The sequence below is a fragment of the Miniopterus natalensis genome, chromosome 21 (genome assembly GCF_054644295.1).
Source record: "Miniopterus natalensis isolate mMinNat1 chromosome 21, mMinNat1.hap1, whole genome shotgun sequence".
Taxonomy (NCBI): Eukaryota; Metazoa; Chordata; class Mammalia; order Chiroptera; family Miniopteridae; genus Miniopterus; species Miniopterus natalensis.
Window position 1 is genome coordinate 16588830 of NC_142101.1, and position 15847 is coordinate 16604676.

The 15847-nt window shown below is 49.2% G+C and overlaps 1 protein-coding gene across 1 annotated transcript in view; it reads left to right on the top strand.

Annotated features, from left to right (window-relative positions):
* Positions 1-15847, top strand: part of USH2A (usherin) — a 301382-nt gene that overhangs the window by 269767 nt on the left and 15768 nt on the right. The window contains exons 61-63 of the mRNA XM_087829032.1: positions 9481-9708; positions 11128-12644; positions 14325-14646. Coding sequence (XP_087685158.1) covers positions 9481-9708; positions 11128-12644; positions 14325-14646 — 2067 coding nt within the window. The remainder of the gene's footprint in view (positions 1-9480; positions 9709-11127; positions 12645-14324; positions 14647-15847) is intronic.

Consider the following 15847-nt stretch of genomic DNA (forward strand, 5'->3'; position numbering starts at 1 on the left):
GATGCTCGAAACACAGGTTCAGGTAAAAGCCTGGAGAAGAGTTTAGTGTAATTAGATATATATGAGATTTGAAGGAAAATCAGTACATTCATTAAAATGTCATTGGGCTAATGCGTTGACAGGGTCCTATTAATTTTTTTATTTAAGTTTTCCCTTTTCTTCTTTCCCTTCCTTCCCTCCAACCCTTTCCCAAGAACACTTGCTACTTGACAAACCCTGTCAGGAACAGAAGGGTCTTGTGGCATCGTCATGACCCGAGATCCCAGGTGGCACAAAGGGAAAGAACAACGAAGGCAGGCCGGTGGTCAGGGAGCTCGCCTTGAGATCATAACTCATTTAAAATATTACCTGAAGTCTACAATGTTCAGAGGAGGCCTCCCTGAGCGGAGGACACCTCGTGAGGCAAACCTGGGGTTTCATCACGGGATGAGGCACTGCCTGGGGCCACCTCACCAGCACCCACAAATGGAGTGATGACCCCAGCCCAGGGATGTCAATGCACCTCTAGGACCTTCCTTTGGGATTCCCCAAGGCCCACTTAGAGAACCGGGGGGGGGGGGCACATCCCTCTCTGTACCAGCCTCTGTTGCCACCATCTCTTACCTAACCTTGTGCAGTTTCTGGTTTGCAAGAAACCTAACATACACCTAACACTAGCTTTTTAAATAGTGCACAGTCCCCCAGACCATGACTGATGTTCCTCCTTCGTGACCTACCATGTTCTGGAAATCCAATCACGAGCGCATTTAGCTGGAGCGGAGGCAGGACCTCGGGAGACCCATCCACGTGTCCTCTCCGCCCAGAAGTACCTGGTTGTCGCTCCCCACGCCTCGCCCTCTTCTCCTTAACAGAGCGATAATTATTTATTAGTGGGGTGTGCGCTGATTATATCCAGAAATTGACGTGGTTAGGGGCACTGTGCGCCCAGGTCCCTGCGGCTGGATGATCACATCTGTTAGAAATAAATCACTTTAAAAAAATTATATTAGTGGCACAGACGGTCAAGGCATGGAGCGTGGGGAGGGAGGGGCGCACGCCGCGAGGAAGCTCGATTTTCAGCCCTGCGAAATAGACTGTGGTCACTTTGTGGTCAGCACGTTTAGGTGACATTCAGACATCAACTCTGCATTTCCCTTCCTTGAACCCCAGGTGGCCCATTAACAGCGTAGGCCACGTATTCATTATAGAGTAGGTAGGGTACACTGAACGCGTAGATTAGCTAGTAAGGGTTTTCAGCAAGGAGCAGAATAAAAATGATGAGTGTAGAGAGACCAAAAGAAAAAAAATCTTTGGGGAATCCTAGACACAATCGGGAGGAATTTCCCTCTTTCGAGTATCTGGGATTTCGACCGGAAACAAGGAGGTTTCATTGGGAAGATTCTCTTTGGCAAGTTTCGTTCCATTTAAAATATATTCTCTTTAATGATCTCACTTGTATTTCCTTAGAGTTTCTTTCCTTGCCAAGGGAGGAAGACAGTTTTAAGTTACTTCGAGCAATAAGTAGTTTCATGAGGATGGTCCAGTGCCTCTTTTTGAAAGAAACAATGTCATTTGTAGCCTCTCTAGTCACCAAGCCACAACCCAGCAAAGGAGAAGCCTGCGGACGGACTGACTGACTCTTGTAAACAGTCATTTTTCAGATATGAATGAACCTAAGCGAAGGTTATATAGTGGCCTATGTCTATAATTAAAATTCTGTGAAAATCTATGTAGTAAATATAGCGACCCCTGCATTCTCATTTTGTGGCCAAAGAGTATATGCTTCCGTCGATGTGACATTTATTCCTATAAGTCATATTTTTTCCTCTCTCGTTGCAAAACGTCGCTCAGAAGAGTAAGCTAGGAGAGAGCGAGGGTTCGAGGGCTTTTTCATTGGTGTAGCGTTGACTCATCTATGGGACTTGAGGATCTGCAGAAACTGACGGAGGTTTCCAGAAATAACAAATTCTGAACTCTCGCCTTCAAAGGTCCAAAACCATAGTGCCGCCTCTCTTCGTTTTCTAACGTTTGAATAGCTGGTAATTTGTCGCTCAGAAAATCAAGGGTCTGCCTTCAGCATCTAAACGAAACGACTCAACTGGGTCCACCTTTCAAGGCCAAAGATACCATTTTAAAAGTCAGTGTTTAAGCAGCGAAGGCTTCTGAAGGAAATGGCTTCAGTCCTCGTGGGTGTGGGCCCCCAGGGTATTTTCCCTTTTGAGCCCCTAAACTGAGGGCCCCATTCAGAAAGATCTGGCCCCTGGCTTTGCCCCAGGAGAGCGCCCTCTGCTGGATCTGTGTATATACCACACGTCTGCTTAGTGCCAGGAGCCGCGTGGGCACCTGCCCAGCCCCTGAGCAGTAAAGATGCACCTCGGCCAAGGTCTTTGGAGAATCCTTGCCCCTCCCCGCGCCCCAGCGACTGCGAGCGCGGGAGCCATCGCTCAGCGTGGCTTTCCTGTTACCGCCGCCTTATGGCACCCCTTTGGGGGATACATCTGAGCCTCCTGGTCCTGCTTTGAAATGCCCAGATGGCGACCACGCGCTCCGGCTTGCACCGGGCAGCCCTCATCTTTCACGCCCTGTAGCCTGCCTGGTTATCAGGGAGACACGAGACAAGGAAAATCTTCCCATTTTTCAGCTCCTCTTCATCTGTTTCTAGTCACCCCCAGTGAATGATGCACTCGCACGAGTGTTACGATGACAGTCACCATGATAACTGAGCATCGCTTCCCCGGGCTGGGGGCGCCCCCGTCCCCCGGCTCCCGCTGCCCTCCCAGCCCAGCGCAGCACCTTCCCGGTAACGGATTACTTGCAATCGTGTAAGGAACACCGGCCGAGAGGCGCTGGAAATATTTTATGCCTTGCCAAAAACACTTCGAATTGCATTGGCCTCCTTAACTCTGGGTTTTAAGCTTAACAGAGAATTTAACTCAAATCAGTCTGCCTGAGAAATAGGCAAAAGGACTAATAAATATATGTAACTGGTTAAAACAGCCCATGTGCGTAATAGGTTTAGTATGATTTGGGGACATGCACATTGTATAGGGCTTTCGTCTCCAACTATGTTCTTCAAAGGGCTATCTGGGCAATGGCCATCGTCGGTGTCATTTTTATCAATAACAGCACCTCTCCCTGGGAAATTAGTCAAGGGAATGAGATTTTTTTTAATGTTATTTTTTACAAATTATCTTTAAGGATTTATCTTCCAAAAAGCATGACTGGATTTTGGCCATCGCAAGGCAATGGCCTCAGTGAGTTACCTGTTTTTATTTTAGAACTTCATTTATGACAAAGGATTGATGGGATTTTTGTTTTATTTTTTTAATATGTTTTTATTGATTTCAGAGAGAGGAAGGGAGAGGGAGAGAGAGAGAGAAACATCAATGATGATCGGCTGCCTCCTGCATGCCCCCTACTGGGGATCATGCCCGCAACCCGGGTATGTGCCCTGACCTGGAATCGAACCAGCAACCTTTAGGTGCATGGGACGGTGTTAACCAACTGAGCCACACCGGCCAGGCATCAGCTGATTGCTTTTTGATTAAAGCATCTGAACTCTCAAAGGTTGCCTCATTCCCCAAACATTAAGCCACAGGGCTTCTCTTCCACATCAGAGATCATTTTTTGCTAAAACAAGCCAAGAAAAATAATAGGCTGTAGAACAATTTTAATAATGCCTTCAAAACACCAAACTCACAGCACACTTTCAGGCCTCAGCAAGAAACTTCTTTTCCCCAGTTCCGTCCAAATGCCTAATAGAAATGATTATGCAAAATCAAAAACCATCTTTGATTTGCCTAAATGAAAATAAGAACCACAACTGCTCACTCTCAGATAAAAGTTGTTTTTATTTTTAATTAAGTATGCTTAGCGTAAGTACATTTTCTCTTAAGGTGTAATGACTAAACCGCGATCATTTCCTTTTGTTTACTCATTTAGAATGCAAATAAAAGCAGATAATCAATAGATCATAATCTAAAACTAGAGGATTTACAAGTTAATAAGCTTGAGTCAATAAATATTCCATAGTGAAGCCCTCAATGCTGAACCTGACCTAATTTGCTTTGCATTAAGCCGGTTGACTTAATGCTTTAATTTAATTCTAATATTAACTGAAAAATCCAAAGAAAGGGGGAAATTTATGTCCTGCTGTATTAAAGTGTTTTCAAAGCAACAACTCAATATCACACCCCAGCCGCTGAGCGGGCCACCGTCATCTACCCAAAGCACCTGGTTCTGATTGTCCATAACCAGTTAACCCCTTTGGTGCCTGAGACAGTTGTGACAAGACCAGTTGGCCTCTGACCGATGGATGGTCATTTCTCGAAGGGAGGGTGTACTTTTAACTTTCTTGAAATCTTTTCAGCGAAACCCTCTCACATCTGTTAGCGCCCTGAGCTGGAAATGCTGTAACGCGGTGTGTACCCTTGAATTATCTCCATTCTTTCGCCACCGATACTATCCCTAAACCTTCCCAGCTGCCTGGGAGCTGTTGGATAGGCATGGGGGACAGTGGCAAGGACATGGACGGCCCCGCACGCTCATGTCCCCACGACCAGGAAAAAGCATGGTCCACGTGTGCGTCTGGTAGTGGGGTCAGGACAAAGGACAGTATTCTTGGCTTCAGTTCAGTTCAGTTTTCACAGTCCTCGCCTCAATTGGTTTCAAAAGCGAAACACTTGCGTCTAAAGAGTCATCACAAATTTTAAAATAGAGCAAACGTTCAACAGAGATGTTTTAAATCTAAGAAAATACCCTTCTGTTCCCTTCTATAGATGGCAGTCTATGCTTATGGGCTGAAGAACAGTGAATGAATGAACGATGTTTTTGTTTGATCGCTGACCGTGACCTGCACCGTGGTATTGTGAGATGATCCGCGTGTGTGTGTGTGTGCGCGCGCCATCAAAAAATGCCTTCTCTGTCCCCCCAGCCAGGAGGTGTGTAGGCAGAAATGACAGTGGTAAGTAAGCGCGTGGGAGATCAGTGGGCGCCGCCTGACCCTCCTAACATTTTGCAGAGTTGTAAGTCTCATACTTAGCTAACCATGGGTAAGTGTTCGGGGTTGATATTTGGCTTTGAGCGATAAAGAGATCATTTCCATATCAAAACCGACTTCGTTTTCACAAAATATGTACTAGATACACATATGTTGGCCAACCTTTGGAGAACTCAGACATTAACTTTATAAATAGAAAGATAGCCCTATAAAACTTACGCCTCAAATTATCTTGCTTTCAGGAATCGTAGAAATATTTTATGTTGATTTGTGGGCATTAGAATGGATATAAGTCATCCAGTTGGCTGGATGTACTCTGCCACAAGCCATGATGTTTGGGTAATGGAAAATGAGATCTCTTCCTACGTCTCTTGTTTGATTTGTAATCTGAACCGGAAACCTGTCCATAACCATTCTTTTATTTTATAATGACAAGGTAAACTATAACTTACGATAAAACCAAGAAGCAGCATCCAAGTGGTTCCACTAAAGAAGACAGAAGTTGATATATTTAAATCAAGATTCCTCTAAAGCCCCCTCTGTGCAAAAAAAAAAAGCAGACACTTTCAATGTGACATGCTCTCTAGGTCTTGGCATTCATGGTAACTAAGGAGGGAAAGGATTTAAAAGCTAAAAGTCAATCATTTTAAAATGATAAGGGGAGCCCGGCTGGCATGGCTCAGAGGTTGAGCATCGACCTAGGATCCAGGAGATCGAGGTTAGATTCCCGGTCAGGGCACAGGCCCGGGTTGGGGGCTTGATCCCCAGCAGGGGGCGTGCAGGAGGCAGCCGACCAATGGCTCTCATCATTGATGTTTCTCTCTCTCTCCCTCCCTCTCCCTTCCTCTCTCTCAAATCAGTAAAGACATATTTTTAAAAATAAAAATTTAAAAAATAAAACGATAAAGGGCAAAGACAAAAGAAATCCCATCAAGTTGATGATCAGTGAAGTTGCTGGTGACCAGGAAGATGAACCCTTTTCAGACGTAATAAGTGCACCTAATACTCTGTGGATGAACACATCGGGGCCTGTACATCACTATTGGGGTTCAGGAGTGGAGAGGAGTGGGGTAAAACGGTAAAAAGCTTCAGAAGGGCCAAGGTAAGCATGCTCCGTGAAAATGCACCGCGAAGACCAGCGGGATCACCCTGGAAAGTGCTGGGTCATCAGATCAATAGACGCGTAGATGACTAAGTTAGGTTGCTTTATGCAGTTTAAACATTTGTGCACCGAGCCTCCCCACGCAGCCTTTTATTGACAGCTGCGGATCAATGGTAATTTTTGATCAGTTTCAGCCTACATAAACCTATTGACCCCGCGGCCACCTTTGGGGCACTTCACGTCGTCAAAAATAATCAGAGGAGGTGGGGTAAAATTGTCAGACGGCTGAAGACGCCGAGTAGTTCATGTGCCCCCAGCAGCAGCCCAGAGGCTCCCATGTAGTTCAAGTCGCCCGCAGAGCCTCGCCTGGCAGCCTGTTCCAGGGAGTCTGGTCTGTACGTCTCGGGAAAGGGTGCTCCGCTTGGCATCCAGACCCTGACCCTTCTGCGTATAAGCTAAAAAAAATCCAGGTCTCATTGGAAATAGCCGGTTGGGGAGAAAGGATTATTTCGATTGTCCTTTGTTGAGTCATCCTGTGCATCTGCTACCTAACAAAGTGAGTTCGTAGATTCCTAGAATAAAAAATATGAGTGTCATGTGGATGTGGACCTAGAGAGAAGACAGAAAATGACTTTTCTTGTAAGTGGGTGGGACAGGATGCCACGATTCCAAAGGCAGGAACTAAACCCTAAACATCAAAGGTGGACGGCGCTCACATGCATATTCCGAGTGGAAAGAAAGGAAAACGAACACGTCACCCGAGGAACAGGACGCAGGCCCACCCGCGGGGTGAGCTTTGCCCGGATTTTCCAGCGCGATTCTCACCCGGTGGACCTGGATGTTGGAAATCTCTTCAGGAGCAAATAATCCAGGTTATTTCCTTAAATGTCAAAGAATGAGTTGGGTCGTTTTGCCATTTTAAAATTTTCCTCTGGCCTTTACTAAGCACCTACAAAGGGAAAGGCCGTTAATGAGTTGTATTCAGGGTGTGCGTAGCTCTTTATAAATAACAAATTAACTTAATACGGGAACTTGTCCTCGGTATAAATTTATATCAAAATTCTCCTTTCTATTCCCATCGTGATCGTTTCTGGGGTGTTTTTTAAGGAAATGGGCCAAATTAAGCGAAACAGCGGTTGCCGCCACCTCTGTGGGCGCAGGCCTCTCACGTTTCTGTGCCAGGCGGGCGTGAACTTCCACTTGAGGTGGCAGGTGTCCCTCCCACCTTCGACGGTGACAGGCGTTGAGGCCGGGGCCTGCCGCGGGCTCCCCCTTTCAGGGATCTGAGCTGAACGTGTGCCTTAGGAGAATCTGTAATGAAACCAGTCGTGTTATTTTTGTAATGGTTGCCTGGCGTGTGCGGGGCGACTGGATGCCAGCTTTTCATCATTAAGTACTCCTGCCACCAGAAGTGTTGGCGAGTATTGCCACCTAGGGGCCGAAGGGGACTCTGGGCTCTGAAATAAACTGCAGTCGAGCAGGTGCTGCTATTGACAATATTCATATGTTTTTGCTTTATAACCCACATGCTTTTCATGTTTCTTATGACAAAAGCCATCTCTAAATGTCCCCCAACAGTCTACCTGTTTCATAGGTAATCTGTTGGAGGTGATTATTGTTTGCTTTGGAGCTTATGTTTTTCTTGGCACCTATTACCGGATATTCCGGACAAAGAAGTTTTCTTTTCTGCATTATTAATCTCGCCCGTGTTTGCCCTATTTCCACAGAAAAGGAATCATTTATCAGAAAAGGGTGTTTGTAACCGGGACTTGTAGCATCCTCAGATTTAATATTCATTATGGCCATTCTAGTTCTGCGCCGTATTTATCTAAAAGACCGATCCGGTGTTGTGGAGAAATAAAGTTTTAAATATTTATGATCGAACTTTTAATATTTTAAAAAAGAGGAATTAGTCTTTCTGTAAAATTTGTTTCAGAGTCCAGTCGCTTAGCAAGTGTTTAAATATTAAAAGATATCAGGAGGTGAGCATGTAATATCATAATGGCCCTTATGGAAGCAGGAAAATTGACTTTACTGGTTTTTGATAAGTAGGAGAAATTGTATTCTCTCTGCTTGTGTTTAATGCATAAGAAGAAATATTAACACCATTGAAACTTATAACCAAGAATGTGAGGAAACGGTGTCAAAAATTACTTCTGTGATATAACCAGTTGGGGGGGTATTTTGGAAAACGGTTCAGTTTGATTTTGCCACCTTGCTTTAGATTTTGTTCAAAATGATATTTGGATGTCTCCGCATTAAGGAGAATTTCCATGCACAGAACTTTGATGCTTTTGGGGTACCTACTCCCAGAAATAACTTCCTCCCCTTCACCCCTTATTCCCCCTTCCACGGCCACCAAGCGAAGAGGACAGTTGTCACACCTGGGCAGCTAATACGCCAAGGTGACCTCACACACCATTAGGTATGAACACCCCGTTAAACCAAGGCAGACTTCCTCGGGATTTTTCACACCCGATGGATATGGCACAGAACAGAAAGAACCTATCTGTGTGTAGGGTGTGCGTGCGTGTTCATGCGTGCGTGCATGTGCCGGTACACACGTTACTGGCCCAACTGCAGACATAATTCCTATCTGTAAACACACACATCTTTGCAGTCCAGATGCGGAAGGAGCATCCTGGGCTCTTCCAAAACATTAAGCTCCGGAGCTCCAGTTAAGTTATGCAAAATACGTTAAATATTGCTCTCTGAACAGAAAAACAAAACAAAACGAATTTTTTCATATTTTTTTCCCCCCCGTTAAATCAACAAAGACCAGATTCTCAAAGCCTAGCTCGCAGTGACTTTTGGTACGTTCCACAGTTTCGGTGATGGCGTTGTTATCAAACGACAATATTTCCACACTTGTATCAATAGCAGGTCTCTCTGAGGGTGTCTGCGTTTCATAGGCCAGTTGGCTTATTGTCACTGTGCCCTTGGGTTTGTATTACTGCCGTTGTAAGTAAAAACATAAATTTAAGTAAAAACATAAATACACACCAAGAGAATGGGAGAGGGAGATGGGCAGAGTCTTAGTATAAACATGTGGCGTGCGGAGCGGATGAAAGAGACCTGGGGCCGTTGGGGATAAGTCTCCCCTGATTCCATTGGCACCTGGGTGACCCCTGAGGCATCACAGAATTTTTTAGGTTCTGTGTCACATCCTTTGGGTTGCCAGCTCTGAAAAGGCCAGGATCCTGCCTGACCCACACGTTGCGTGTGTCTGAAATCGCGCAACCAGGGTGTCAAGGGCAAGGGAAATGACACGTCGTTTTCTTAACAATTCAGACCTCTGCGGTGAAGCCTGTGCCACCATCACCGGCGTGTCCCAGGGACCGACTTTCCCGCCGTCGTCGGCCGTTTCTAAGAGAAACCTCACCCGCTGGTTTTCTTCCAGGGAACGAGCCGTGAAGCCCACCTGTTCGGGTTGGAACCCTTCACAACATACCACGTTGGCGTCGTGGCCGCAAACCGGGCGGGAGAGGCGTCGAGCCCCTGGGCCCTGGTTCAGACCCTAGAGTCTTCCCCGAGCGGACTGAGCAACTTCACGGTGGAACAGAGAGAGGGCGGCCGGGCCTTGTGGCTGCGGTGGGCAGAGCCCGTGCGGGCCAACGGCGTGATTAAGGTGACCCCCCGAGTATGAAATCACAGGAGCCCCGGCGGGCCATCAGGCCACTGCGGGAAAAGTCCCTTCACGCTCTGTTAATTCTCCTGCCATAGACCTCGCGTGTGTATGTGGGTGTGTGGGGGGGTGTGTACGTGTGTGTGTATGTGTGTGTACATGTGTGTGCACAAATGTGGGGGTACAGAGAGAAAACCAGGAAGCTAGCACACATAAAAACAAAAGAATTTCAGTGTGACGAATGCTATAAAGAAACTGAAGCGGAATTAATGTAATTACGCCAGCCCAGGCTACTTTATTTTTATTTATTTATTTTTCTATGTTTTTATTGATTTCAGAGAGAGGAAGGGAGAGAGAGAGAAACATCAATGATGAGAGAGTCATCGACTGGCTGCCTCCTGCAGGCCCCCTACTGGGGATCGAGCCCAAAACCCGGGCATGTGCCCTGACCGGGAATCAAACTTCGATCTCCTGGATCAGAGGTTGACCCCATCCACTGAGCCACGCCGACCGCAGCCAGGCTATCTTAGAATGAATGGCAATTTTTTATTCAAGTTGACATTTGAGCAGAGCCCTGAATGACAAGACAGAGTCAGTCATGTGAAGATACGAGAGCGAATGCAAGGCCTGGGGCCAGGGATGAACTTGGTGTCCAGCCGAAGGGAGGGAAGCCGGGGTGGTTGGGGCCCTGCAGGGAGAGCACAGTGGGACCAGAAGAGATGGGAGGTAGATGGCGCCCAGCCTCGTGGGCTGTCATAGGAGTTTGGAATCGATTCTGTGTGTGATGAAATATTACCGGAGGGCTTAGGCAAAGGAAGAGCATCCTCAAATTTATGGTTTTTCAAAATCCCTCTGGCTGCTATGTAGAAAATGGACTCTAAGGAGACCAGTGGAGTTGGGGAGCTATTAAAAAATTCAAGGTTTGCCCTGGCCGGTTTGGCTCAGTGGTTAGAGCATCCGGCCCACAAACTGAAGGGTCCCGGGTTCAATTCCCAAGGGCAGGTACCTCGGTTGCAGGCTTGATCCCTGGCCCTGGTCAGGTGCATGCAGAAGGCAACCCATCGATGTGTCTCTCTCACATCATCAGTGTTTCTCTCCAACCCCCCACCCCGCTTTCACTCTCTCTCAAAAAGCAACGGAAAAAATATCCTCCGGTGAGAATTTATAAAAAAAAAAAAGAATTCGGGGTAGAGTTGATGGTGGCTTGCAGCAGAGTGGGAGCTGTGAAGGCTGAGAAATACATTGTCCGTCCCTCTCTGGGCTTACACGTCACACCCCCAGAATTAATATTGGGCTGTTCTTTCTGGATTAGGGTCACGAAGATGAGGGCTGGCGGCGGGGAGAGGTTAAAAGGGACGAGGTGGCAGCACCGAGAAGCCAGACGCTCAAGTCACCTGCCCTTTGCTTCCCTCCTTGCTGCAGACATACAGCATCTTCAGCGCCGGGCGCCTGGAGTACACGGGCCTGAGCCGCCGGTTTCTGTTCCGCCGCCTGGAGCCCTTCACCGTCTACACGCTGACCCTGGAGGCCTGCACCCGGGCGGGCTGTGCCCACTCGGCGCCCCAGCCTGTGCGGACCCAGGAGGCCCCGCCCCGCTCCCAGCCGCCTCCCGCGGTCCAGTCCGTGGGGCCCACCCGCGTGGAGCTGGCCTGGTCCGAGCCGGCTCAGCCAAACGGGAAGATCATTGGCTATGAAGTGATCCGAAGGTGCTCCAAGGGCAAAGCGCGGGGGATCCAGGCCGCCTGGGCCGATGAGAAGGTGGTTTTCACAGAGCACGAGGCCGAGAGGCGTGCGTTTGTGTATAACGACACCGGCCTGCAGCCGTGGACCCCGTGCGAGTATAAAATCCACGCGTGGAATTCCGCGGGCCACACCCGCAGCTCATGGACCTCGGCGAGGACGATGCCGGCGCCCCCAGAGGGCCTCTCCCCGCCCGTGATCACCTACATATCTGTGGATCCCCCAAAGCTGCTGATCGCCTGGGTCCCTCCAGAACAGCCTAACGGGGTCATTCGGTCCTACCGGCTTCACAGGAACGGGGTGCCCCATCCTTTCAGCTTTGACGCCCAGACTTTCAACTATACGGACCCGGACGTGCTTCCCTTCTCCACGTACAGCTACGGGGTCACAGCCTGCACACGCGGGGGCTGCCACACCAGCAAACCCACCAGCACCACCACCCCCGAGGCCGCTCCGGCGGGGGTCGGCCCGCCAGCCCTTCAGGCCGTCGGTGCCACTCGGATCAACGCGTCTTGGTCGCCACCATCAGCACAGAACGGAAAGATCACTAAATATTTACTGAGGTGTCAGGGTCAGGAGTACCTTGCCGGGCAGAACCTGTCCCTGCTGGTCCCCCACCTGCAGCCCTATACTCAGTACAGCTTCTCCCTAGTGGCCTGTACGAACGGGGGCTGTACAGCCAGCGTGTCCCAATCTGCCTGGACCCTGGAGGCCCCGCCCCAGGACATGGACCCTCCAAAGCTGCAAGTCACGGGCTCCGAATCCATAGAAATCACCTGGACGCCTCCCAGAAACCCCAATGGCCAGATCAGAAGTTACGAAGTCAGGAGGGACGGCACCATCGTCTACACCGGCCTGGAAACTCGATACCAGGACTTCACCCTCAGGCCCGGGGCGGAGTACGGCTACGCGGTGACTGCCACCAACAGCCAGGGTGGGATTTCGAGCCCCGTCGTCAAAGATCGAACCAGCCCCTCGGCGCCTTCGGGGATGGAGCCTCCGACAGTACAGGCCAGTGGTCCTCGGGAGATCTTAGTGAGCTGGGACCCGCCGGTGAGGACAAGTGGCCCGATCGTCAACTACACCCTCTTCGTCCGTGGGCTGCTCGAGAGGGAAACGCAAGTCGTGCCCGTGAATGCAAGTCACCGATCGTTTGGGACCCGCGCGTTCAGGGTAGACCAGCTGGAGCCGTCTCACAGGTGGGCAGCTCACCCTGTAGGTCTGTCGAGAGCAAGCTGGGCTGGGGGAAAAAAAATTAGATTTATCTAATAAAACCTAGAGAGATGTCTCTTCAGTGTCCACAGTCACTGAAGATGTAAACGGCTTGAAAACTTAAGCCAGAAGGTCACTTCTGTATGAAGATGGGATTCTCGTAGTTTTGGCTTTTCCCCAGCAGTTTAATGTTTAGTGAACACTGTGGGTGAGTGTGTGTTCCTGGGGGTACCGCCCCCCCACCGGGTCAGTAGGAAGGAGGAGACTGGGGGTCCCTGAGTGGCAGCAGGAATCGGGCCCGGAAATTTTAAAACTACCCCAGATGATTCGGAAAACAAATAATCCAGCTGTGGGAAATCAAAGCTGACTTCAGAGAATCGCTCAGAAGTCACATCTGGACACAGCGGTGGATTTGCTCACCCCCTAACCTGGTGGCCCATCACGGGAGCGACGGGCATGAGAGGGAAGGGAAAGAAAGAGGGACAGAGACAGAACGAAGGACATCACAGGGGGAGAGTCAAGTGGCCTAAAAAGGGGAAAGGGAAACAGCAGTGATTAGAGGAGGAAATGTGGAAGGCGGGAAACAGGAGAGAAAAAAGCCAGCCCCCTCTCCCCAAAAAAAAATAAATAAAGGGAAAGGTAAGATGCTGGAGGGAAAGTTAGGGGTGCCATGCAATCTGTGGGGCAGGGAGCAGAGGCAGAACACCCCCATTTGCAGCCGTCGGCACTCACGGCTCACAAAAGGCCCTTTTCTTGGAAGGGGACAGCCCCTGCTATGCAGAGACCCTGCCAAGTGGCGGGAGACCGGCTGGGAGGCAAAACGTAATTGATTGGTTGAGTTTAACGGGGTGCTGATAAGGTGTCTCCGTGATGGATCATCTAGTGTGCGGCTGGGTTAACTTTGGCCCCGAAAGGTCTCGGTGTGTTGTAAGGGAGCCTGTTGTGAAATGTCAGGTATCAGGTGAGGGGATTTATTACCAGGGAGGCCATAGCTCCTGGGTGTTCCTTCAAGACCTGGGGACATGCCCGGGGAGTCCTGGAGCTCCGGCGGCAGAGCCAGGGAGAGCCCGGGACTGCTGGAAGCTGGCTCAGATTCCCCAAGATCCGCCTTCGTCAGCACCACGCGCAGTAACTCTGCAGACGGAAAGGATCTGCACGCTGGAGAGAGTCTTGGACGTTTCTTTGTCCCACACACTCCTGTTCAGGGAAGAACTGTGTCCGCCCCTTTCCGGACAAGCGAGAGTCTTTATTTTGGAAAGACAGGAGGTATTTCAGGTGTTCTAAACCTTCTATGGAAACGTGACTTTGTTGCTTGTGTTTTAAATTTGTTTTTAATCGATTTTCAAGAGAGAGGAAGGGAGAGGGAGAGAGAGAGGAACATCAATTGGCTGCCTCCTGCACGCCCCCTACTGGGGATCGAGGCTGCAACCCAGGCATGTGCCCTTGATGGGGAATCGAACCGCTGACCTCTAGTTGCCCAGGACAGTGCTCGACCAACTGAGCCACACCAGCCGCACGACTATGTTACTTTTTAAAAGGGTCGGCTCGCGATAAGAATAAATATGAACTAAACTTGCCTTTTTATCAGAACCCTTGATATTTTTAAGATTCTTCCGATGCAAGCCTATTTTGCCGATAACAGGTCATCTCTGCCTTGTGTCCTGAAGGTATGAAGCACGAATTCAAGCCTGCGCCCCGCTGGGCTGCGCGTCCAGCGACTGGGCCTCCGTGCAGACCCCCGAGGCCGCCCCTGCGATGCAGCCCCCCCCCCACCTGGAGGTGCGGGTGGCCCCCGGAGGCTTCCAGCCCACCGTCTCCCTTTGGTGGACAGGCCCGCTTCGGCCAAACGGCCACGTTTTATACTATGAATTGTACAGAAGGCAGACGGCAGCTCGGCCCGGCCCGCCCAGCGCGGTGCTCGCCTATAATGGCAGTGCGGGCTCTTTCACGGATTCCGAGCTCGCGCCCTTCACGGAGTATGAGTACCAGGTAAGAAGCCCGCACCAGCGCCCGCACGTCGGGGCCTGCCTGGCAAGCGTGCTTGCAGCTGAAAATCGCTTAAAGAAACGAGGGGCTGGAGGAGCTTAATAATATCTTTGAGTAACTTTTAAGCAGTAAATGAGGGAGGGAAGGCCACATTCTTTTCCCTTCTTCATTGTCTTTGTGTTTTTTAATATGTTTTTATCGATTTCAGAAAGAGGAAGGGAGAGGGAGAGAGAGAGAAACATCAGTGATGAGAGGGTCATTGATCGGGTGCCAAAAATGGGGAGCAGGAGGAGTCAGAGCTGAACTCTGCAGACAGGCCTCATGGGACACAGCAGGGCGGGGAGTGGGTGCAGAGTGGACCCAGCATGACCCCCCGCTCCCCAGATTGGCCCTGCTGCTCAGTGTCGTCACCCAGCTTGTGACAGGGCCTTCCCCAGGAGAACCCTTTCTGGTAGAGGACCCCCTGGCTAACGGCGGCTCGCTACTCTACGATTATTGATAAAACACTAAGTAATCCTGAAGGCTTAAGAGAGGATCCACTTAGATACTTGGACTAATGGTACATTTCCATTAAATTCAAAATAAATGTCTTTGTATGAAGGAAACATATCTATAGGTGGAAACAAAAAGCTTTAACCTGTTTACGTAAACCCGATGCCTTCAACTGAAATCTCTAGGAAAATGGTTGAGACTTTATCTTGTCAATCGATTTGCCTATCTCTTGATGGCGTCCGATCATTACTCAGATGCCTCTAAGTATCTGGGAAACTGCACAGTTCTCTCCTTGATGCCCGGAGGCATATTTGTCATGAAAACTGGAAATAATTTTTTTTTTTTCTCTGAAGAATCCATCGAATTACTCAATGTCTCCTTTTGCTTATACTGTGGGATGCTTTTGAAAATTTTTAATTGATTAGGCAGCATAGAGAATGCCATCCAGTCAGCAGATTTCGATGTAGAAGCAGCATTTGTGAAAAACCAGGCTTCCATTTCTTCTGACCCTCAAAGTTCTAGAATGGGGGAGCCCTCGAGGACACACAGAGAGAAGGGGCTGAACCCCGAATGCTGTGGGGGGGTTTCTGTTGTTGATTCATAGCAGCCGGGGTGACAGAGTTGCTGTTTAGTCCCACCCTCTCTTCCAAAGCTCTCCCAACTTGTTACACAAATAATATACAATAGTCATTTGTACTTATTTAGTGTTTGC